General features: G+C 35.1%; 1 protein-coding gene and 1 pseudogene across 1 annotated transcript; one reads left to right on the top strand and one right to left on the bottom strand.

The window, feature by feature from the left end:
- Nucleotides 1–1,260: 1,260 nt before the first annotated feature.
- LOC125649602 (uncharacterized) lies at nt 1,261–17,212 on the bottom strand (annotated as a pseudogene).
- LOC125649601 (THUMP domain-containing protein 2-like) lies at nt 7,515–25,993 on the top strand. Its single transcript, XM_048877245.2, has 10 exons — nt 7,515–7,646; nt 9,578–9,704; nt 11,011–11,258; nt 18,666–18,743; nt 18,903–18,955; nt 19,066–19,153; nt 19,255–19,326; nt 20,835–20,949; nt 21,672–21,792; nt 23,451–25,993. The coding sequence occupies exons 1-10, from the start codon at nt 7,530–7,532 to the stop codon at nt 23,959–23,961; spliced, it is 1,530 nt and encodes a 509-aa protein (XP_048733202.2). The 5' UTR covers nt 7,515–7,529; the 3' UTR covers nt 23,962–25,993.
- Nucleotides 25,994–26,056: the final 63 nt, after the last annotated feature.

Raw genomic sequence — 26,056 nt, 5'->3', positions numbered from 1 at the left:
TGACCTCAAAATCAAAAGGGGTCATCTTCTCCTGAAGATGTACCAGTGTACCACGTTTGATGTCTGTCAAGCAAAGGGTTCTCAAGATATTGAACGGACAGTATATTCCTATGTCCAGTTTGACCTTTGACCATGTGACCTCAAAATCAATAGGTATCATCTTCTTCTGAAGATGTGCTGGTGTACTAAGTTTGATGTCTGTCAAGCAAAGGGTTCTCTAGACATTGAATGGTCAGTATATTCCTATGCCCAGTTTGACCATATGACCTCAAAATCATCAGGGGTCATCTACTCCTTAGGATGTACCAGTGTGCCAAGTTTGATGTCTTTCAAGCAAAGGGTTCTCAAGATATTGAGCAGACATTATATTCCTATGTCCAGAGTAGATTGACCTTTGACCTTTTAAACAATAGGGTCCTCTTCTACTCATAACCAACCCACATATGAAATATCATTATCATCAAGTGAATGGTTCTCAAGATATTGAGTGGACAACATGTGGTCTACCAACTGACAGGTGCAAACCAATATGCTCCTCTTCTTTGAAGGGGGGCATAATAAAAGACATGTAAATATTCTATGATGGTCAGAAGGTGAACTATATACTGTATAAACTTTCACGTCTGGATTTTCAGATTGATGCATTCAATTTTGAGAAAGTTATAGAGGGCCCTACGCAACTTATTTTAAAGATACATTTTTACTTTCTGCCAGCATCATCCCTTACAAACAACTTTTGGGGATGTATTAGTTTGATTTAACAACGTCTGTCTTTCACCCATCCGTTATTGAGACAGTAACTTAAATGTAGATTCAGATTGGTGATCAAAGAGGCATACTGTCATGAGATTTGCATTTCCTCCTTTTTTACTATGAATATTGATAAAAATTGAGCTTACAGGGATTTAATGAAGGCTGTAACGTATTTAGGTGAAACTTGAATAATGTTGAAACTCGTAACTTATGGTCTTCAGCTACACAATATTACAAATATGCCTGTATTTTGATGAGCACTGATGGGGTATGAGTTCCGTTATAACAGGTCTATAGTTTGTATACCAGTCCAAAACACATCATGGTTGTGCAACAAGTATTGTCACCGTTTGTAAGCAGTAAAAAATACTCGGATATTTGAAATATGCATCACAGAAATGAAGGATCTTTCAGTGGAAACATTCAGAATGATGAAGAAATCGGTGATCTGACAGTGGAACAGACAGGCAGCTCTCTGTGTCTTTATCATCCTAATCAGGACTGAACAACATGTGCATAGATGTTTATTGGATAAAAATGTGTGTAAAGACATATAAAGATAACATATTTTGTAAAATAATCTATCCCTAAAGTTAAAAAATTTAACTCACAAAATCTTATATCTATGATGAAAAAATAATTTCTTAGAAAAAATATTTTCTTGCTTAAATATCTGTTAAAATAGCACTCCTTGCACTAATCTACATTTCAACTTCAGACTAAACTAGATAACGATTTCCAAATCAATGAAATCAGGGGGTTCTTTTCACATATAAATCCTATTAAATACAATTGTGGCTTTCAGTGTTTTTCACTTAACACACTCATTTTAGAAAATAATTATCAATAATTCTACAAAATTTGCACTAGAATTAAACCATGATGACTTACTAGCACTATCATACAGCATAGCCTTTAATTCTTAAAAGATAAAACTATCATGGTATTGTTTGTACCCTACTATCTGTGTTTGGTGGTGCCGCTATATGGTGTTGTGTATACCAAAGAATCTGTGTGTGGTAGTGCTGCTATATGGTGTTGTGTGTACCTTAGTATCTGTGTATGGTGGTGCCGCTATATGGTGTTGTGTATACCAAAGAATCTGTGTGTGGTAGTGCTGCTATATGGTGTTGTGTACTCTAGTATCTGTGTTAGGTGGTGCTGCTATATGGTGTTGTGTGTACCCTAGTATCTGTGTTTGGTGGTGCTGTTATATGGTGTTGTGTAGCCTAGTATTTGTGTATGGTGGTGCTATATGGTATTGTTTGTACTCTAGTATATGTTATGGTGGTGCTGCTAGTATCTGTGTATGGTGGTGCTGCTATATGGTGTTGTGTAGCCTAGTATCTGTGTGTGGTGGTGCTGCTATATGGTGTTGTGTAGCCTAGTATCTGTGTGTGGTGGTGCCGCTATATGGTGTTGTGTGTACTCTAGTATCTGTGTGTGGTGGTGCTGCTATATGGTGTTGTGTGTACTCTAGTATCTGTGTTTGGTGGTGCCGCTATATGGTGTTGTGTGTACTCTAGTATCTGTGTGTGGTGGTGCTGCTATATGGTGTTGTGTGTACTCTAGTATCTGTGTTTGGTGGTGCCGCTATATGGTGTTGTGTGTACTCTAGTATCTGTGTGTGGTGGTGCTGCTATATGGTGTTGTGTGTACTCTAGTATCTGTGTGTGGTGGTGCTGCTATATGGTGTTGTGTGTACTCTAGTATCTGTGTATGGTGGTGCTGCTATATGGTGTTGTGTGTACCCTAGTATCTGTGTGTGGTGGTGCTGCTATATGGTGTTGTGTGTACCCTAGTATCTGTATATGGTGGTGCTGCTACAGTTCAACTTATTGAAGTCTAGTTCAGTTTTGTCTTGAGAACGACAAAGGTCTGATAAATCGCTGTATAAAATCAGCTTCTGACATGGTGTGGTAAACAGCTGACTCAGCATTGTGATGCTTAAAATGATCCGCAGTAAAGTTCGCGCTGGTCACCAGCACCTCCGCACCGCCTTGTCCATCTGTACAACCAATGAACTTGCAATGAAAGGTAGAAAGGGGATACACAATCCTATTGTAGAGTTTGTACTCGATGATGGGCTGCTGCTTGCCTGGGAACCGGTTTTGAGCAGTTCTCTTCACATCCGAAATTTTTTCATTGTAATTGCATTTAATGCGTACATAGAAAGCTTCAATATTTGCTGTAGTAAAGTTTTTGAGGACAAGTTCACAAATGTCAGTCATTCTCTCTACATCAAGGAAGGGTGTGGCCAGGTAGACTTTGCAGTCTGGGTTGGAGAGCCACTGAGAGAGGAGAGATTTCCAGAGTTTGTAGATGTAAGTCGGACCATCCTTAATTACAGGTGTACTCAGGTGTGCCAGCTGACTTTTCAAAACATCTCCATTCTACTGTAATTAGAAATATCTGATGTAGTTGATTAGCTTAACACACTTAGTGTCTTTATATTCTATAACCTATTTCACCAATTATATATCTTTTGATGTATTGAGCTTGTGTCTTTGACAATATCGTAAAAAGTTTTGAAGCTGAATCCAAGTGGATCACTGTTATTGTTGATTCCGTCTTGCGACTCTTCACTATTAAGAAATCTTGGTCCCTTTACTGCCAAATTGAAAATGCCTTTTGATCATGATGAATATTTTGGCAATTTTGCTGCAAACCCACGGCAAATTGGGAAATCTTTTTTTATGAAAATGGATACATTTTTGTATTGTGTGAAAATTTTACAATGTTGACAGGCCATGGTTCGTCACACTTTGGAAGTATATGTAAACCTTTTTTCAATTCAAAATAAAAATATTATATTGAATTAATAATTTAGATTTCTATCTCAAATATTGATTGTAATTTTCTTAATATTATCACAAAATTTGGAGATTTGTTTTTGAAAGTATGACATGAAATTTGTTTTAAGACCATAAAAGGCAACTCTACTGGTCAGTGATGTGAAGAACAGCAACATTGTACACAATCAAAAGTCTTTATCTATGTTTATTTTGGGAAGACTAAATTTGGAATTTACAGATATATATATATATATATATATATATACATATACATATATATATATACACACACACACACACACGTGATCCATAACTTGTTTTGCAATGAAATGATCAATGTACATGTATATTAATCATACCAAACATTTTTTTCTACAAGTTCACCACATGGGATGAATTTAAAAAGATTAAATCAACCACAGGCATTAGACGGTGTCTCAATTAATCCAAAATATGCATCAATAAGCATGGTATGGCTCGGATTTTGATGGCCACTGTATTATCCAGTATTGGATTTATCCTTTGCAGCTTACCATGCCGATATATGAACAATAAGGTATCTTAAATTCTTACCAAGTCTAGTGCAAGAAGTTCAAGGTCATCTGTTAGTTCATCCACTTCATTCTCCGGGGTTGTCCCCGTTTGCTTGTCAGCATTCCCTTTTCCCTCGTCTTTGTGATCTCCAGTGGGATCTGTTTCTCCATTAGTGTATGCAGCCTCCAATGGAGGCATTTCATCTAACATCAGAGCTTTCTCTTCAGTCTCTTTCTGTTTTTGTTGTATTTTTTCTACAATACAGCATCAATACAGTTATATAATCACAGGTACAAGAAACTCAATTACAATTATAATGTTACAGTAGTTAATTGCGAATTCCACTTGATGCTAAATGAAGAACAAGAGGCCCATGGGCCACATCACTCACCTTAGTCACCTTGGCCCATATCTGAAGACTTTCCATATATATTTGCATGTAAAACCTTAGTCCCTGATATGGCCCCAACCTACCCCTGGTGGCCATGATTTGAACAAACTTGAATCTGCACTATGTCAGAAAGCTTTCATGTAAATATCAGCTTTTCTGGCTCAGTGGTTTTGAGAAGAAGATTTTAAAAGATTTTTCCTATATATTTGTAAAATTTTGATCCCCTATTGTGGCCCCATCCAACCCCCTGGGGGCCATGATTTGAACAAACTTGAGTCTGCATTGTCAGGAAGCTTTCATGTAAATCTCAGCTTTTCTGCCTCTGTGGTTCTTGAGAAGAAGATTTTAAAAGATTTTTTCCTATATATTTGTACGTAAAACTTTGATCCCCCATTGTGGCCCCAGCCAACCCCCTGGGGCCATGATTTGAACAAACTTGAATCTGCACTATGTCAGGAAGTTTTCATCTAAATTTCAACTCTTCTGGCCCAGTGGTTCTTTTTTATATGCCCGTCTTTAGACGGGACGTATTATGGTACAGCAATGTCTGTACTTCCGTCCGTCTGTCCATCAGTCTGTCCGTTCAGGGTTTTCTCTTTATAATTTCATTTCCCTTTCACATATCATGCTGAAACTTGCTGTGTAGCTTCTTTGTGGGTCACTCTAGATCATACTGCAATTTTGATCCATTTCGACCTTTTTTCCAGGAGTTTTGCCCCTTTATTTGGAAATAATTATTATATGGAGGGTACATAATATGTCCGCCCTACTCCGCCCAAAGTTTTCAAGTGAGAGCCTTCTTATTTTGTGGAGTGTTTGTATGGGTATTGAAGATGTGCATGTGGGATGGATTTTGATTTTCTACGATTTTTGAGAAAATTACAGGTTGTTGAACTTAGTCTATTTGGAAATTAATATTCTATGGAGGGTACATAATTTGTCCACCCTACTCCTCCCACAGTTTTCAAGTGAGGACCTTCTTATTTTGTGGAGTGTTTGTATGGGTATTGAAGATGTGCATGTGGGATGGATTTTGATTTTCTACAATTTTTGAGAAAATTACAGGTTCTTGAACTTGATCCATTTTGAGGAAATCTCGATTTTTAAGCTAAGACCCTTTGTTCATATGAAAGTTTGTCACAGCCTCATGATGGCTGATACTACCTGAAGCAAAGTTATACAAATTATAGCACAAGAAAAACACCCTATGTAAGCATTTCACGGGCGTATTATGTACCGTTTGCGGTACTCTTGTTTTAAATGACCTCACCCTATATTTGCATTTTTGTGATTATCTCCCCTTTGAGAGGGACTTGGTCCTTTATTTGAACAAACTTGAAAGCCCTTCACCCAAGGATGCTTTTGGCCCAGTTTGGTTGAAATTGGCCCAGTGGTTCTGGAGAAGAAGTCGAAAATGTAAAAAGTTTACAGACGAACAGACGACGGACAACAGGCGATCAGAATAGCTCACTTGAGCTTTCAGCTTTAATAAATGAGCTAAAAACTACAAGTATGATATAAATATAACATACTAATATGCCTTTAGTCAAGCAAACTCAACCATCCCTGGCTCTTTGTTATAATCATATTTCATTATTAGAATTTTCCTGGCAATGTTTAGTAACTTAAAAGTAGTCTTTCTTCAAGAAAAAATTCATTGGTGGATATCCACACGGTTGGCTTTAATTGTCTTTGTACACATCACCCTTGGGCAAATTTGTTGACAAAAGGTTTATTAACAAAAATCTAATTAACATTTTAAACTCTTCAGTTTACAAATATGCATCAGTTTAATTGTAGTGCAGGCCCACATGAAATGTGTGTTACTGTTTATTTCTTACAAAAAATTTCTCATAATCAGAACTTAGCAAGAAGTATTGGATAAATCATACCAGTTTATATACAATCAATGATCAAATTAATCATTTGATCATGTTTATTTTGGGAAATAGATGCAAAATGCTTCCCAAAATAAACATGATGAAATCGTTTTCAAATTGATTCTAATTGGTTGAAATCTTTTTGAGCTTGAATTTGTAATTAAGTCGTACACCAATCATATGATTCATGCATTGTTAATCTTCTATGTCTGCTCAGCAGATTTGTTGTGGACATTTAAAAAATTAAAGTGCAACTGATTCTTGGAAGCAAAACATGTTTTATGGGGGGGGGGGGGGGGGGGGGGGATCATGCAGATCTACCTTGTGTCTCATTGTCTTTCCTCCTGAGCTCATTCCACCTTTTTTCATGCTCCAAATATCCGTCACACACAGGCTGAGGTTCCAGCGGTGGCATGTCATAAGCATCCATAACTTTAGCAAATCTTTTCTGAAACCAATCCAAGACAAAACTACCTTGGATGGTAAGTGTCCCAGTACTCATGTAGACAGTCATCGATACATCATCCACTCGTAGCATGACTTTGTAATTCCCATATTTATCATAGAGCTTTTTGTATGGGTATCTCTGTACAGGATAGTTATTAGGATGTTGCAAAACATTCATCCAGAATGTCCCAAGGAGAACAGAGCCATGCTTACCCCTCCTTTTTATGACAATTGTGGATGGAGCTGATAAATCTAAATACACCGATTCTGCAGTTTTGGACTTTACGAAGTCCTCCAATCTGGTTTCGAGGGCTGCCTTTTCACCCATTCTGTTTTATTGTGCTGTAATATTCAACAAGTTCAATCAATGTCGAAATAAACTTTCAAGGGCTTACTAATTGTCATAAATAATAATTTAGAACGCTGGTTAATGTCACCAATTGTCCTAAACAGTGGTCAATAATTTCGAATCGGGCATATCGAGTGCAAATATCGGTTGCTAATATAAACAGAAAATTACATGTACTGGTTTTGCTCATTAATTTGAATTTCTTTTTCATTTATCAAAAACTTTAACAAAATATCAATGTGTGAATATTTACCACAAATTCTACAGATAAGAACTTGTTTTACATCCTTTGAGGATGAAATTAACAAATCATGACAACAGACCGCGCGCTCTGACCTGTTATATTATTTACAAACCAATACCATTCGTGGTTTTCTACAATGAAGAGTTACTTTGAAAGTGAAAGTAAAGTCATGCGCTTCTTTTGTACAGCTGGGAGAGGAACGGAGACTTTTGCATATCAAGAAATATACGAAGAGGTTGATAAAGAATACGTGGTATTTTCTTTTTATTTCAAAGATAGATCTATATTTTTTTTTTTAACGATCAGGCAGCAAAAACAATTCCTCACAAAAAATTCTAACCTACTCGACCTTAGAGAATGGACAGACACTCAATATGAAATCAATTATATTGCGCCCATCAATTCAATTTGATGCGCGCATCAATGTTGGGGAATTATTGCTCACAAAATTTAATTTGGGACTCTGTATTTAATGATTTGATGACCCAGCTCTTTTATTCAATGGAAGATCTTTAATTAAAATCTAGGTCTAGTATTGTCAACACTTTTTTTAATATTAGGAATATATATAAATGCACGCATCCAGCGGCGGATTTAAGAGGGGAGGGCGCACTCAAATGAAGGTAAATCGTGGTGTCTAGCTTGTTTAGAAAAATGTACTAAACGATAAAAGAAGCAATAATTTCTTACACTCCTGGAGAAATAAATGACAAAATCTTTTGATTTCTTGAATTACTTTATTGGGAGGACTTGATTTTTTCTAAAAACCCTTAAAATTTGCGTCAGTTTATTAATTTCACCTTATCAAAAATGATAGAAAATAGCTAGTACAAATTACTGGATAGGAGACAATTATTTCAATTAAGCCCTATAAAATCTGTAAAATACAGGAGCATCCGGGGGCTTTGCCTCCTGAGCCCCCACCATGGCTTCGCCCTTGACCCACTGGGGGCCTCAAGGCGGCCCTTAGACCCCCTGCCTCATAATGTGGCCCCCCCCCCTCCCCCGAACTACAATACCTGGATCCGCCCCTGGCATCAGTTCTTTTAAAGAAATCAACAATTCAGTTACAAAGATCATTAATTCAATTGTTTACACGTTGATTGGAAGATATGTCTAATTCTTTAGAACTGCTCTCTTTAAAAGAATTATTGCTCGCATGCATCAACTGAATTAATGATATCTTTAATTCAATTGAAAAATTGAAGTAGGCCTAATATGTGCTTCAAATTCAATGGAAGAGAGCAATAATTAAATTTTTCTGCGCATTAATTGAATTACTTACGCACTTTCTTCAAATCAATTGTAGCATGCATCAATTCAAATTGATCGATATCAAGTCATTTGAAGAGAACAACTATTCAATGTTATAACTTGCTCATCAATTCAGCAGAATGATTAATGCTTTGAATGATTCTACCAATGCTGGCAATAATTCAGAATTGAAGTTATCATTAATTATTTGAAGATTTCTTTTATCAAATTGTTGCACACATCAAATGAATTAATGAATCTTCAAATACTTTAATATGTATCTTCAGTTATTTGAGTTGATGTTAATTTGGCACTCCATAGTTTACACCTTAATCAAGTGCAATTTGATGTAGTGTATTCAATATGGACATTTAGCAGCTGAGGAGATTCTCATTATAGAGGTAACAATTTTAATATAAATAAAGCACAAAATAGATTTTAAAAAAAATTTTTTTTTTTTTTTTTTTTTTACAAATTTAAAAGGTACATGTATGTTAAGGTGCATTTATAAATTATACCTACATACATCTGAAAAATGCCAGTTCATACTCATGCACTTGATTATGGAAAGTGTCCACTTTGTTGAAAGTGTAGATATGTTTTGGTTTTCTTTTTAATATTTAATTTTTATTAAAATTGAATAAGTTGTAGAATTTAGACAGTAAAGAACTATAATTTTTTGATTTTTATGAAATGAAAAAATTATAAAAACCATGCAGTCGAAATTTCAAAATAATTACATGTTTCATAAAAAATTAATGATTGACCATTAGAATTAAACTAAAACCAATTTGTTCATTTTTACTTCACAAAGAAGTTATCTTATATTTTGAAAAAGGATCCCCCCTCCCCCCTGCATGAGAGGGACAGTTCTGCAGCTAGAAAGTATAGTGTACATGTGTTAATAATTTATGTTTTGTTTGTTTGTAGGTTTCCATTTCTGAGGGTCGAGTGCATTTTCAAGGCAGTGTGAACCAAATTGATACCATTTTAGAACTTAAGACTGTTGAAAGGGCATTTGCGCTGGTCTTTTATAAAGGTTCAAATGAATATAAAGGTGCATGTATAAACTTATCATGAATTTAAATGTGTTGTCTAAAAAAAAATCACCATAGACATCTGTTTTGTAATCACAGTGAATAACTGGAACTTTAATCATAAAATGATAGTTTTAAGGAGCCACTGTCATCTGAATGTTACCAAGTGTCAGTTAAAGTGAGGCTAAAGGTAAATACGCTCCAGTTTTTATGTATGATTAAGATTACACCAATACTATGGTATTCTATGAATCAAATGAAACTAATGTTGTAGAGATATGATTGAAAATAGGTTCAAAAGACTGTCTTTTTAGCACACACTTTCATTCTGAAACCATCCAATTAAGTGCTGACCAAGTGACGGTCTTATTAGCATACAACGTGCCATTTTCCCCAGTAATAGATTACACATGATCTAGCATAATGAATTTAGTGTGATATGTCCTTACTTCTATATCTACAGTCAATGAACTTATCGTTTCTATATCTACAGTCAATGAACTTATCGTTTTCTTTCTGACCACGTGTGAAGAAGGAGCATGCAATGCATACATTATACAAATAACACCAACCGAAGATGTTTGAGAATTGAATTATTCAAGAATGAACAAAAAATTACGACCTATTTCTTCCATCTGGTATGAAATCAAATGGTTTACGATGCACAAGATATTATATATCATAATTATAGATATATTAACCAAGTTGGTTTGGAAACAAAAAAATTGTTAGTACACATGTCAGAAAGACCTTCAATTTGTTGCTACTCCTATTGTTTAACACTCCCAAGATCAGGCATATTGTTTGTGAGCTGTTTGTTTTTCTTTCATTTTATTTATTCGTCAACAACTTTGACCTTGGCCGTAAGTTTTGAACTGTAAGAGATAGCAGCCTTCATATATGCACCATGTCTAATGATCAACTTGGCTTAATTGCCCATGGGGTCAAAGGGAAATAACTTAAAAAGATGTTCATAGGTTGGTTTAATGGAAAGCTTATCGGAGATTGTCTCTGGGGTCACAGGGTCAAAGTTATGGTCTTTATTACTAATGATTGGTTTAACAACAGGGTTTTCTGTGATTGCCCCCGGGGGTGGGAGGGGGTGTTACTATGGGTCAAATGGTGTGGGCTCTTTTACTAAAAATAGAATAGAAGGGATATTGGCACCACATGTTGTAATGAGATTGTCAGAGATTGCCTTTGGGGTCGCAGATATTTAAAAAATGCACAGAACTTGGTCATGATTGGGGTCATTTGTGTTTAACAAACTCAAAATTTTTTTCAAATTGATACATCTACATGTATTTGAATTTTTTTTAAATGCAGATTTGGACCGAGCTACATTTTTAAATTGTCTCAGAGCAGATATTTTAAATGAGCAAGTGTGGAGGAATGATGAGCTTTGTAAAGTAATAGAGCTCCTACAAACCAGACATGGTGGCAAGATACAAAGGGAGTTAACTTGTTCCAGGGGTGAAGGACCTCCTGCTAAGAAGTTTAAACAGGAGGGGCAACCAAGCTTCCGCGTGTCTTGTAAATGTTCAGGGATGCTAGGAAGAAAGGTCAGCAGTCAGGTATGAAAACATTATCATCTCCTAAGTACGTGTGTTAAGGTATTGTTAAGCAAGCACAGATACAGATAACAAACATTTCATTGACTTGATGATTCTCCTTGTTGTTTGAGATGAATTTTCACAGCACACAAACACATTTTGTAATTTTTATGTCCCCCTTTGAAAAAGAGGGGGCATATTGTTTTGCATCTGTTGGTCAGTCTGTAAACTGAGTCTTGTCTGCTCAATATCTACAGAACCCTTTACTCGACAGTTGGTCAGTCTGTAAACCAAGTCTTGTCCGCTCAATATCTACAGAACCCTTTACTCGACAGTTGGTCAGTCTGTAGACCGAGTCTTGTCCGCTCAATATCTACAGAACCCTTTACTCGATAGTTACCAAACTTGGTGCAGCGGTTGCCCTCCGAGAGTAGATGAGGTCATAGGTAAAGGGTTGGTCTGTAGACCGAGTCTTGTGTGCTCAATATCTAAAGAACCCTTTGCTTGACATATTGTACCAAACTTGGCACAGTGATTGTCCCTAGAGAATAGATGACCCCTTTTGATTTTCAAGTCACAAGGTTAAAGGGACTGGTTCATGTTTTTTGAAAAAATATATTTTTCATTTTTTATGTTAAACATTAAAAATATATCTCGTTTAATGTTGACAGCCAAAATTTGGATCTTCTGAATGCAAAAATAAATGCAATATTTTAGCCTTAAATCTTTTATTGTTTTGTAAACAAAGACTTGAGTCATTTTATTTTGTCTAACACACCAGTGAAATGTTAATTTTGTTACTTAAAGCATCTTGATTTTTCACAGTAAAAAATTTAACTTTTAGATGACACATTTTACCTAAAGAATACTTGAAATGAGATAAATATAATAAACTTAGCTAGGTATCCATTTCTTTTGAAAACTTCATAAACAATTTTCAATAACGCTGCAATCTTTGTTTACAAAACAAATAATAAACTCTCTAAAATGGCCTTCTGTGATAATTTATAACCTAAGTTTTTTGTGAAACCTTTTAAACACATTAGACAGTAGATTTTGATCATTAGAATTAATAAAAAAAACAACCAAAATTTGGGTGGAAATTGTGAATCAGTCCCTCTAAAGGTTAAACTGGACATAGTAAGATATTTTCGGCTTGATATCTTGAGAATGCTTTGCTTGACAGACATCAATCAAACTTAGTGCACTGCTTCTACCTAATGAGTAGATGACCCCTATTGATTTTTAGGTCATAAGGTCAAGGTAAAACTTGACATAGTAAGATATTGTCTGCTGAAAATCCTGAAAACCTTTCGCTTGACAGACATCAAAGGACCAGAGCCACAAACCCCATATTATGGCCCTTAAAATATATAAAAATGAAAGTAAGTGTTGAATAGGAGTATTGGTGTTATAAATATGTATCAGAATCCGGGGCTTAAAAAAACATGTTAGATTTTAAAAATAGGAGCACAACTAAAGCTGTATACATACTAGAACCGGATATGGTACCGTATTTCTGTCATTTTCCACCAAAAACTGGTTATTTTGTAAAGGTTTTGTCATATTGGTTTCATCTCGCCCAAAATATTTAAAGTATTTTTATAATATACACCTTTTCAATTGACCATAAATGCAAAAATATTTTAGGGCGAGCTATGAGCACTATTTTTATTTTAAAAAAAAACGATATTCCGGATTGCTGAAAAATATTACGGTTATAATGCGCTAGTGGTGGTAAACTTGAATTTTACAGAAAATATGGCTGGTTTAAGTATCTTATGGAGAAGGAAACTACGTTTTTTATTTCGTGTCATGTATATGTACATAGGTCATTTTAGTTCGGTGTTTATTTTTAAAGCAAGGGAAATTCCCTCACCTAATAATAGTTTTTGGTTGCAGCTTGTTTTGCCCTTTTACTATAGATGTTCATTTTCAATACCTAGTTGTTTTCATCTTTTAAAGTCGTTCACAATACATCTTCATTGCATCGTTGCTTAAAAACTGTGTACAATTTTGGTAGTTTTACATTATTATCATAAACATTATCATTGAACGAAACGACAGTTACCAAAACTGTTAGGCCTAGTGACTGAAATGAACATGGCGCGGCGTCTTCTTTCACTTTGGGATATCGGAAAATATTCAGGCTTCACGCAAGTATTCTTGTATGGTACTGATATCATATCGAATAATTTTTGCTCTATTTATTTTACAAAAGTGTTACTACGCAGCTTTAGACTGTCAACATTCGAAATAACTGTTTTATTTAACCTAACTTTACGTACATTGGGAGCAAGTCCTTCTTTGATTTACAGTACATCCAAATTTCGGACTGAATATTAGCATGACCTGGTCAGGCAAAAAGGAATTCAAAATAACAGATTTCAACTACAACATGACTTACCATAGCATGCAGCATTGCCGCCAGTTAAATCCGACAGTAAATTATGTAAGCAATTCATAGATAGCGATCCACATGTTATCGATGAGACATGACGTCATCTGTTGTAAGATATTCATGACGCATTTTATGCTTCGATAGGCGGATCAAGTAACCCCATATGAAAATATTCGATATACTGGTTTTGTTTTGTTTTGATTTCACATATGATATCATTGTACATGTCATGAGTTTTTTATTTTCTATTTTTATGTAACTTTACTTGTAAACAAAGACTGTGCGTTTTGTTTTTTGTTTGGGGGGGGGTAAGACAGTACAGTATTTATAAATTGTGCATGTTTGATTCCGTTGATTTTCAATTTCATGGCCTAGTTCGAAGGCCTATCAACGTATCAGTGTTCCATTGTCCAATATAACATTAGAAAAGGAAAAATAGTGTCGTCTTGGTTGTCAAGGAGGTGTGTCCCAATGCCAAGTTACATTTAAACAATATAAACAAATATTTTTTCAGCGTGCTCAACAAATCAAATTGCGTGATACAAGTAAAATTAAATTATGACAGACGGACTGAATGCTATATTATATATGTTTTGCCAATTAATAAACTGGACATGTGTTGTGCCAATAAATATATCTTAATTTAATAATCCAGCCTACAATAGCAACAGGAAATTGTGCTTAAATTGTCCAATCTTCAAAACCTTAAATTGTGTACATGTGTGTGGTGGCGGTGGTGGTTTTCATCCACTCAAACTGTCCCAATCCCCCTCCCAAATTCAATTTCTTTAAGTATGCAGTGGATAGATCGCCACATGGACCCATCCAAGTCTACTGTAAGGATGTTTTAAAATATCGGTTTCAAATGCAATTAGTTCACACACAAATATATATAGACAACATTATTTGACGATTTGCATTTTAGTTGCTTCTATTCATACACGCTATACAACAGTACTGAATCTATAACTGAGAGAGAGAGAGAGAGAGAGCACCAGTAATTGTATACAGGTACGGGAAGTTTAATCAAATCTTAAATGTACAATATTATTCTTATTAATTAACCATTCCACTTCATTCTGATATATTTAATTTCTCTTTTTTTCCATGTTAAATTATTCGGGTGGCGCGAGTTAGGACTGCCCCCCCCCTCCCTTTTTTTTAAACCGATGTTACGTGCCTAGCTATCTAACGCCCTCTCAGTCAAAAATGAAATAAATATAAAATCTATATTACTACAACTTCATTGGATTTACTAGACTTTTTTTTACCACCGTAATACATGTTTATGCAAGCGGACAATCTAGGCATTTTAAAGAAAATTTCCATCTTCGATAGCAAAATGTGTTCAGCCCACGAAGAGCAGAATCGACCCAAAACCCATGGCAAGCGAAGATGATTTTTGCCCCCGTTTTCGGGTGTTATAACTGATATAAAAAAAATAGTATGTTCTATAACTTTCATTCAGAAGACGGGTAAGTTCGTGAGTCACTGAATAAACAAAAAATTGTCCGCATTCTTATTTCAATCGCGTTGTCAACTGTACACTTTTTGATATTCCTACACTACCTGTAAACATGTAGACAGCGGATCTAAATCATCTAATATTCTTAATTACAATGAAAATTATACATTAAAATACATGTGGTGCACTAATATAAATGTCAATCTTTTAAAATAATCGAACAAATAAACCAATGCTTTTACTTGTCATTTTATGGTCCACATTTCTTTGAGCTGATATAATTCATGCTATTTAACAAATTGAAATCAATGCCAATTTATACCATGTGATATTCGTTTGTTCATTTTCAAAGTCAAATGATCCTTCTCTTGGTGAACTCGTGCTGCTCGTGCTGTGAAACAATGTGCGACTAACACGTACAGGTGTTTGTGTACGGGATGTCGAGAATTTGGGCGTTTCATAAAGGTGTGAACGTCTGCGGGGAAGTCTGCATACGGATATATATCAATATCTTGATATATCTATATACAAGAAATAATCCCGATTTACAAACATGTTGAGGTTTCTACTTAGAGATAATTAAAATCCATTTAGTGACACTGTCCACTCTATATCTGCTTCAAACATATAAACGTGGAAAGTTAATACAGAACGGACGTCATAAGTTAAGGGTAATTAAGATGAATTGTTTCAAATAGCAAACTCCAACATGTAAACAATTTAAGTAAGTTATCAAATCAGTATGGTAATTCTTTAAAGATAGACAGTGAAGGTACATTTTTAAAAATTAAATTACTATTTTAAATTTACAATAATAAATATCATTAAATGATATGAATATATACAAGTCGCCGTTTTATACGTTTTAATTTTCACCCACTAATATTTCGCTTAGTATTTTTTTTTATCACACGAAGGTGCACGGTGGCACAAAGAAGGCACAGATGTCAGATCTCCGTGGACTTAAATGTCTACCACGCTCAGAAAATTAAGACTTCAGAGGTGCCGACAATTTTCAAGGTCCACCGTGTTTTATTTTTAAAAAAATAGTTTGAAAACTCCATTTTTGTAATTAGTTACTATAATAACTCAAGTTTAATCAAAATTATACAGTTGTCTCTCTTTTTTTTTATCCTCAATTATATCAATTTTAATGGAAGTTGATACAAATAGATATATGCAACTTGAAAATATAAACTCGTCTTTGAGATGGACGGTAAAACAATACTGTTTGCTGTGGTCCTTTCACTGCAAGGAATTTTAATTTTTGATCACGATTTTTCAATTACATGTATGTCCAATACAGCGGGGAAAAAATTGTAGTGTTATGTAGTGAGAAGGGGGGGGGGGGCAATATATCACAAATTTAAACATCGTGATAGAAAATATACAAGTTCCTACTATTTTAACAGTTGTGATTTACAATCAGAATAAGTCCAAAAAATATATATTAACCTATGCGTCCATTATTTGTGTATTACACTGTGATTCTCATAACGTCAACATCATGACGTTATATAGTTTTTCTGTTGAAAAACAACACAAAGTTTAAACGACTGTAAAACGAAAACTAGAAAAGATATTGTTATAAAATAAATTGTTCTATGACCTATAAATCCTAGAGTATCAACTGTGAAAGTTTCATTTATTTTGGTGAAAGGGCCAATTTTAGTACTTTGTGGCTCTGGTCCTTTGGTTCACTGGTTCTATATGTAACACAATTGACATTACCTTATATATACATAATTATATATGTACGTGTATATATGTTTGTGTTTAATTTGATTTTCATATACCTTGCTAAGTTTATCCAAATGTACATTATAAATCAATGGTCATTTGAAGTACAATGGACCGAAACAGTGATGGAGAATTTGATGGACATTGCTCAGTCTATATGCGAAAGTTTTTTGGACCACACAGGACATTCGGTCCTGTGTAATCAATGAACACACCGGACCAAACAAAATTTTGTCAGACCGAAAAACCTAATGTAAAAAAGTGAAACACGTGAAAATGCAAAACCAAGGAAATCTTATTTATTATACTATACCTGGGATCCCTCCCGCATAATACTTTAGACGCCCCTTGCGGTTTAATCACATTCATTTACGTATTTGGATTTGTGTGATATTTTTTACTTATAACAAACATTTAAATGACTCCCCGTCAAAATAATAAAACTTAAAACCGGATACTGAGACATCGGACATTCCGGTCCGGTGTAAAAAATGACACATCGGACCTGAGGCACTGCACATCGGTCAGGTCCGACGGTCCGATGTCTTTCGCATAGACTGCATTGCTGGACACACCTGTGTTATGACTGATTCTCGTAGTGGTAACGGGCCGAAATGGTTATGGAGAAATTAATGGGCATTATTTGAGTAAACAAATTACTGAATATTATTAATGGTCACCTGGGGCATTGACCAACAGATTGACTAATCCTGGATATACATATACTTTGGGGAGACCGAGGACAGAGAGATTTTTAGACACTATATGATCTGTGAAGAACTTGTCCAATTCCCCTCCCCTATACTAGTGTCTTGATTGACTTGTATCTTTAATTTGAAATGTTTCCGTAATAAAACTGTCTATCTAAAAATCGCTCTTGGTCTTGTGTTATACACATAATTTTAAATGACTTGATCCTATTGATTTTGAGGTCAAAGGTTAATCTTTGGACACAAGATATTGTTTGCTCATTATTTAACAAACCCTTTGCTCAACAGTTACATGCACCAAACTTGGTACATTAATTGGTTTCCCTTAAAGAGTAGATGACCTCTATTGTTTCACAGGTCAAAGTTTAAGGGTCAAATTGAACATCATAAAATATTGTCCACTCAATATCTTGAGAACTATTTTTTATGCGGACATCAAACTCGGTACACTGGTATCCCTTAAAAAGTAGATGGCCCCATTGGTTTTCAAATCACAAAGTCAAAGGTCATGATTTAAATGATGACAGGTTATCAGAAATGTCTGCTCAGTATCTTGAGATATCAAACTTATTAAGATTACCCCTGAATAGTAGATCACCATATTTTTCACTATCACTACAGACATTCTTAATGAAAAGTTGATCCTTTTCAATATTGCCACACAGGGGGCATACTGTATGTTAAAAAACATTTATTGTTGAAATTTGCCTGCAACCCAAATATGTAGAACCTGCAAAGATTTTTATATTTAAGATAATAGGAAACACATCGATGTAATTTGGTCATTATAATACATTAAATGCACCAATAAACAGACATTTTTGAAGAATTTCAATTTTTGGATAATGTTTTTTCTGTTGAATTTTCATCCAAAGATTTGTGAATAATGCAGAAATGAAAGTGGTTTCATAAAAAAATGTTGAGTAAAATGTGGGTTTCAGCAATATTAAAACATTTACAATAGTTTTATAAAATTCTCCAACCAATTTGAGGTGTCCTATGTCCTTATAAAGGTTTAACGTAACAAAACATTTTGTAATAATATTCCATTTAATCCATGGTCACATTTCAATTGAATGGGGGTAACGAAACAGCATTTCATTTTGATTTAGTTGCTGGCAAAACAGATCGGTATCAAACTAAATCAGTTGCTGAGATGGCGTGTGAATTACAGAGATCCCGACATTGAAGTGAGTAACCTCTGCATGTATGAAAATACAAAACAACGTACATATATTTAAACATTTATTTACAACAATGACTAGCAAACAAACCAAGTGTAACTCACTGTTGATTGGGTGATGTTGTGTAACTCGTCGCTGTTGATTGGGTGATATTTTCTTGACTAGATTTGTATACAAGTGAGTGATGCGCATGTGAGTGTCGGGATTCCTTTGACAAAGTAAGTGATGATTATTGTTAGACGGTACTCTGTTTTTAATATTTTTCGTGATCATGACTGTTTAGTCTGCATATGGCCAAGTTACAGTTTGTCTCTCTGTTTTTTTTCAGAATTCCATTGTCCAAAAGAAACTATGTGAAATGCCATGGATTAAGAGGCCCTGTTACTTGGATCATGATGAATTTACTGGAGATTAAGGTATTTTTAACAGTGTATAAATATAGATTAAAATCAGTATTAGTTTTGGATATCAGGTGTGCTGTACATGACAATGGGTTTTTTTTTGGTTTTTTTTACAGAATCAGTGTGTTGTTTTGGACCCAATGTGTGGAAAAGCCACTATTCTTCTGGAAGCAGCAAAGAACTTTGAAGTAAAATTCAAGTTTTAATTAGTTCATCATCTGTCTGTCTTTCAAATATCAACATAATCACTTTTCACATATTTGACTTTTCTGAATTATCATGGAGCCAATTTCAACCATACTTGGCACAAAGTTTGCATCATTTGGTAAAAAGAAATTCAAGTTTTTTTTAAAAAGAAAATTCTCTTTCTTTTTTTTTAAAATCTTTCTCAAATTAGTGTGCAAGCATCTTCTTTCAGTGTAGAATTCAGGTAGATGCTTCCATGACCCTTGGGGCTGTGGTAGAGCCCATGTTAGTGTTCCAAAATGTTTACATGATACTTTAAAAATTTTCTTCATGAGAACCACTGTCAAGTAGACAATTTGTAGAAGATATATATGCAAGCATCCTAGTGTACTGTAGATTCAGTTTATTCACACCATGACCCCTGATGCAATGGTATGTTTGAACTTTTACATCGGGAAAATGTAACTGTTCAAGTGATAGATGTGTCTATTGGATTTTTTTAATGTAACCTCATATTGTTTTGTACCTGTTGGTCTATAGATCAAGTCTTCTCCTCTCAGTGTCTAAAGAATCTTTTGCGTGACAGTTACCAAACTTGGTACAGTGGTTGTCCCTATAGAAGATAAGATGACCCTTATTGACTTTCAGGTCACAAGGTCAAAGGTTAAGGTCAAACTGGACATAGCAAGATATTGTCTGCTCACATCTTGGAAAGCCTTTGCTTAACAAACATCAAAGTTGGTTCACTGGTTCTACTTAAGGGGATGATCTGCATTGATTTTGAGAGGAAAAGGTCAAGGTTCAAACTGGACATAATAAGATATTCTCCACTCAATATCTTGAGAACTGTGGCATTTCTTTGACAGGGCTGTGTTCGAGATCGTAACGGCTGGCCAGGGGGCTAGGTATGGCAAATGAATTGTGCCATTTTACACTTTATCATCTTGTTATTTTGAAAAGACATTGAAATGATATTCAGTGACTTCTTCCTGAACTAACGAAAAGATGACAAAATGATAATATTACCTACTTTTCACCCCAAAATAACAAAAAGACGACAAATAACAAAATTGTAAAATGGCACAAATGGGCTACCATACCTAGTCCCTGGGCTAGCTGCTACAATCTTGAACACAGCCCTGGAATCAAACTTGGTACATTGGTGCCTTCTAATTTAAGAGTAGATGGTCCCCATTGGTTTTCAGATCACAAGGTCAAATCATGATTTAAAATATATAGTTATTTGGAAATGTCTGCTTAGTATTTTAAGAGATCAAACTTATCATTATGGTTACCCCTGACTAGTAGATAACCCATCACTATTATTGCAGACATTTTTAATGAAGAGTTGATACTTTTCAGTATTGCCACATGGGGGGGGGGGGGGGGGGGGCATATTTTCTTGTTACCTGTACTTTTACTTACCTGTGCTTTTACTGATGATACTGTATATGCCTATATGTTTTATTACCATTTCATCTGATGAATCTACATGTCGTACACTTTTCAGGATGTTTTTTGCATTGGTTGTGATGTTAGCAGTGATCAGTTGAATTTGGCGGATGAGAATATCAGATTTGGAAATGTACAAGCTAGACTACAGCTTATTCAGGCTGATTGTAGAGGTATGGATTTAACACATGGACAGGTAATTCTCTGTCTAATTGGTAACATCAGACTGAGTGTGACTATGTTTAACAGGCAATTACTTAAGGAATACATGTTGAGGTTATTTGTGTTAAGGAGGTATGGTGTGATTTTTAGGATTTGCAGAAATATTACCCACTGCCTCCATTGTTGTTATATTTCCGTAATATCAACAACCTATAAAGCATTTATTCCTTACATCTTATAATTAAAAAAACTGAAAGGTCAGTGCATTTATCAAGAATATAATACATTGAAATAGCATGAGATTATATCACTAACAAGACATTTTAGTAACTGTAAGTACTGTAGAATACTGTGGTTTTCTCTATTTTTGTAGGCATTGAATATCGTAGATCTCTCAAAAAATACATATTCATTGATACATAATGTAAGATTCTCGGTGTTCTTCATTTATCAGCAAAAATTTCATTAAAGGTTTGGCACAATCATAAAAACAATGAAAATTGATATTCAGAAAATTATAATGAAACCACTGTATGCAATTGCTGTACATGGAGAAGTTTTTCAACTTCTGATAAAACTTTGCTGAATCAGTATAGGACTATACAATAAGATATTCTGTAGTTCTCATTGATTTTATCACTTCCACTCTCCAGCTTCTGAGAGCTACAATGAAATCTTGCAATGAAAAATGCAATTATAATATGTAAATATGGGCCTACTTTGGGATTTTCAGCACTGCCTTTACGTGATGAATGTGTGGATTGCATTGTTTGTGACACACCATTTGGAAAGAAGCACAGTGTAAAAGGGTCGTCTGTTGTCTTTCATGAGTCTTTCCTACAGGAAATGTGCAGGTATAGTAATACAAAAGAGGCCTTAATCCTCACTTGAGTATCATATTCAAGAGATTTTAATTAAAAGGATAGTCTCAAAGGTGGCCCTCCGGTGAAGTCTGAATTCGTAAGATATGTCCTTAAAATAACTAATTAAGAATCACATTCACAATATTGCTTTCTTATTTAGATTTAGTTTGTAATTTCAAATATTTTTATCAATAACTACCAGTATTTAGTTTATGAAAGCTTACAATTTATCAACTGAAACAAAAAAACTGCCAAAGCGAATTTCTTTTCACGCTTGCTTCTTCGTTCCATATTTTTTTTTTTTGAAAAAATTTGCCCCAGAGTGAGAAAATGTTTTATGATTTCTGTAACTATGTTTCTAAGTGTAGTCAGTTGATGAGTTTAACAATACATCCTCAGCACATTCATACGATTTGACGGTCAATGTGAAATGCCATCATGCTTGTTTTAGTAATTTCCAAAGTGCTGACCCCGAATTTGATGAATCTTAGTTATTACTTATTTAACAAATTCATGAATCAAATTTAAACCTTCCTTGGTGGTCACATGTTTATTTTTTGTCATGCCTAACAGAAAGGATTTATATTCAATTTCCTTCAAATCCTTCTGAAACCAGTGTTACGTGTATTTAGAGTTACCATGGTGAAAAAGATTGAAAATGACATATGCACAGATATTGCAAATTTCTTATCGTAATCCAGTATTAGATATTGCTGTTAATTTCAATATACGTTGCAAAATCAAAATTTTACTTTTGATTATGCATTACTAATTCATATTAAGATTAAAGTCCTTCAGAATATAGCATGTATCTCATGAATTGAAGGTGATTAACTATTTTAACTAATTCTTATAACAAAAAAAAAATCTTTGGGAATCTTGTGTTGTCTAGGGAATAGTGTGTAATCTAAGGCCCCCCTATACCTATACCAAACCAGGTTATACAAAAATGACCTGCATTCCTCAATTGGAATTTGACCAATCAGAGGCTAGAATACAACAAGAATTAAATTATATATATATATTTATATAATTACAAATCGCATTTTCCTCTATGAACCAACCAATTTCAGCGTGCGACACAATCCGTTCACATTGACTATGAACGGATTATGAACTAGTTTAAAGCACGCAACTGAGAGAGCGTAATGATTTGAAAAAAAATAGAACATCTGTTGCAAAGATCTCGCAAGTCACACCTTTGGATTAAGATTGTAAACTTATGTGGATTATCATCCCAATCTTGCGGACTCCAACCTCCAAAATACAGTGCATCATGCAATGTTGATAAAAGGCAGGGTGAGACGAAATGTGACGTCACGTCTATGTGTTGACATACATCAAAATAACTACTGTGACAGAGGCTAGGAGTTCGTTTTATGCAACAAAATAGAAGCAATGTAAACAAACAGTGTTTTAGTAAATAAATATAAGAAATGAACATCATTTTTGAGCTGTTCATGGTCAATATGAACGGATTTGGATTTGAGGCAAATTCTCTGTGAATCGCGCTAGCCTCAAATCCAAATATGTTCATACAGACCATGAACAGCTCAAAAGTGATGTTCATTACTTAAATATATATATATACAATGTACATGTATCAATATGTAAAACAGTTAAACAACTATGATTATCCCTAATTTTAGAGTTCTGAGGAGTAATGGTAAAGTTGTACTTCTTGTCAGTGAAGACATTCATCAAATCTATAAGAACTCAGAAATACCTGACAGTTCTGATAAACATTCAGTGAGTGATCAAGTCCTCAATAGCATCAGTGAAGGAGGTGAAGACCGAAAAGACCAGTATTGTGTTCCAGGGAACAAATCAGCCAATCTTCATCTTGATGATCCCTCTAATGCAGTAGTGCTTGATATTAAAAAAAAATGTGACAATAGTTTTTATCAAGAGGAACTTTCAACAAAGAGCTCCATAGTTCCACTTGTCATGGAGAAAAGTGGAGTAAGCTACAGGAAAACAGAGAATGGAGGAAGCTTCAAGACTACAGACAGCGGCTTGGTGGATTGTGTAGATTCAAATCGCAATGAACAAGAAGTGTTAGGTTTACAATCTGTTCTACAGAAGTTCGATGTAATCCGTGATCACTACATTAAACTTGGAGAGACAAATTCATACATAATTGTACTGAAGAAACGATAATTAATTACTATTCAGTGAGAGTTAATTATATACGGAGAGAAGAGAGAGTATCTTCATTTTCAGCTGTGATATGAGGGCGAGTCAATAAGTAACCAGCCTAACTTATTTCCGGTTGAGATCCACCTCTTCTTTTTAAATGTAATTGCCCTCTAGTGTGATGCACTTAGACCAACTGTGTTCAAGTGCCATCAGCCCAGAACTGAAAAAGTCTGAGTCCTTTTCATTGACCCACTTCTCAACTACCATCCCAACTTCTTCGTCAGACCGGAAATGACATCCACGGATATTCTTTTTCAAGTTTGGGAATAGGAAGAAGTCGCTAGGAGCTAGGTCAGGCAAATAGGCAGGATGTGGTATTAATTCATACCTATTGTACTCTACAGCATCCATTGCAACTTTGCAAGTGTGGACTCTCACGTTGTCCTGTTGCAGCAAAACACCTTTAGAGAGTTTACCTCGGCGTTTTCCATGGATGGCGGATTGGCGGTTCTCAGCTGGTCTAGCAAGTTTGCATAGTACCCTCCAGTTATTAGCCGAGTTGCGTAGCAAATCTCGGCTTTTAAATTGGCAAAGGATGGGCGTCCAGGCAGGCGGGCGTGTGGACGGGCGGCATCCACAATTAGCTTGTCCGGTCTTTAACTTTCATACTTTTTGGTGCATCTTTGCGAGACTTGCATATCATGATCATATCCAAAAGAGGAACGTTCCTATTTATTTTGAGGTCAAAAGGTCACTGTCACTAAATGCCATAGATTTGAGCTTGTCCGGTCTCTAACTTTCTTACTACTAGGGGCATCTTTGTGAAACTTACATAACATGATCACATCCAAAAGAATAACGTTCCTATTTATTTTGAGGTCAAAAGGTCAAGGTCATTTTGTCGCTAAATGCCGTAGATTTGAGCTTATCTGGTCTCTAACTTGCATAATAACTTGGTGCGTCTTTGTCAGACTTGCATATTTTGATCACATCCAAAAGAGGAAGGTTCCTATTTATTTTGAGGTCAAAAGGTCAAGGTCTCTTTTTCACTATATACTGTAGATTTGAGCTTGCCTCTAACTTTTATACATGTACTTGCTGGTGCATGTTTATCAGACTTCAAATCCTGATGACATTCAAGAGTCATGTTGCTTTTGAAATCCAAAGGCCAAAGGTTGAGTTCATTATCACACTAAATACCTATTGCTGCCATTTGAAGCTTCATACTTTTAAACTATATTAAATACGTGCATGTTTTTACTTCGTGAATGCAAGAGTGCATAAATTTCCAAACTGCAACTCAGCCATATGCATCTTTGACACGTTTTAGCGATTTTTGTACTTCTCTTGGGGAAAAAGTCCAATATAATAACACCTTTTGCGTCCCAAAATACTGTAGCCATCACCTTGCCAGTAGATGGTTGCGTCTTGAACTTCTTTGGCCTCGGGAACCCAGGCCCTACCCACTGACGACTCTGAGATTTATACTCTGGGTCATAATAATGAACCCAAGTCTCATCTACAGTCACCAGATGCAAAAGAAAATCATCTTTTGACATAAAACGCTTCAACAAGGCGCTGCATACTGACGTTCTGGTTGCCATTTGCTCATCGCTAAGGGATTTGGGGTCCCAGTGGGCTGTTAGCTTGCGAATACCTAAACGATCATGTAAGATTGTTGAAACGCTACCATGTGAAATTCCTAATGCCTGCGCTATTTTTTCCACCTGAATTCGCCTATCAGAGTATACCAGATCCTGAACTTTCTTACACATTTCTTCGTCGGTGGCATCCAGAATTGGCTTCATCTTCTAAAGACGTTCTACCGCGTTTGAATTCCCCTACCCAGAATTTAACCTGAGCATAAGATGGTTCATAAGACCCATAAACATCAACTAACTTGCTGTGTATTTCCTTGCCTGTTTTACCTTTTAAATATGTAGATTGTATCATATAGTCCATCCATTTGTTTGTAGATATTGAATGCATCTCTTTCTACAGTTTTATTTTTTGTAAGACATGGAACACATGGTAATTAAATATAGACAAATAATATGTAGTGGGTTTTTTTCTCTAAAAAGTCCAATGAGTATTTTTTTAATTGAAATTTAATTTT

The sequence above is a fragment of the Ostrea edulis genome, chromosome 5, assembly GCF_947568905.1.
Source record: "Ostrea edulis chromosome 5, xbOstEdul1.1, whole genome shotgun sequence".
Classification (NCBI taxonomy): Eukaryota; Metazoa; Mollusca; class Bivalvia; order Ostreida; family Ostreidae; genus Ostrea; species Ostrea edulis.
Note: the sequence above shows the minus strand (reverse complement) of the source record. Positions and strands in the feature narration are given on the sequence as shown.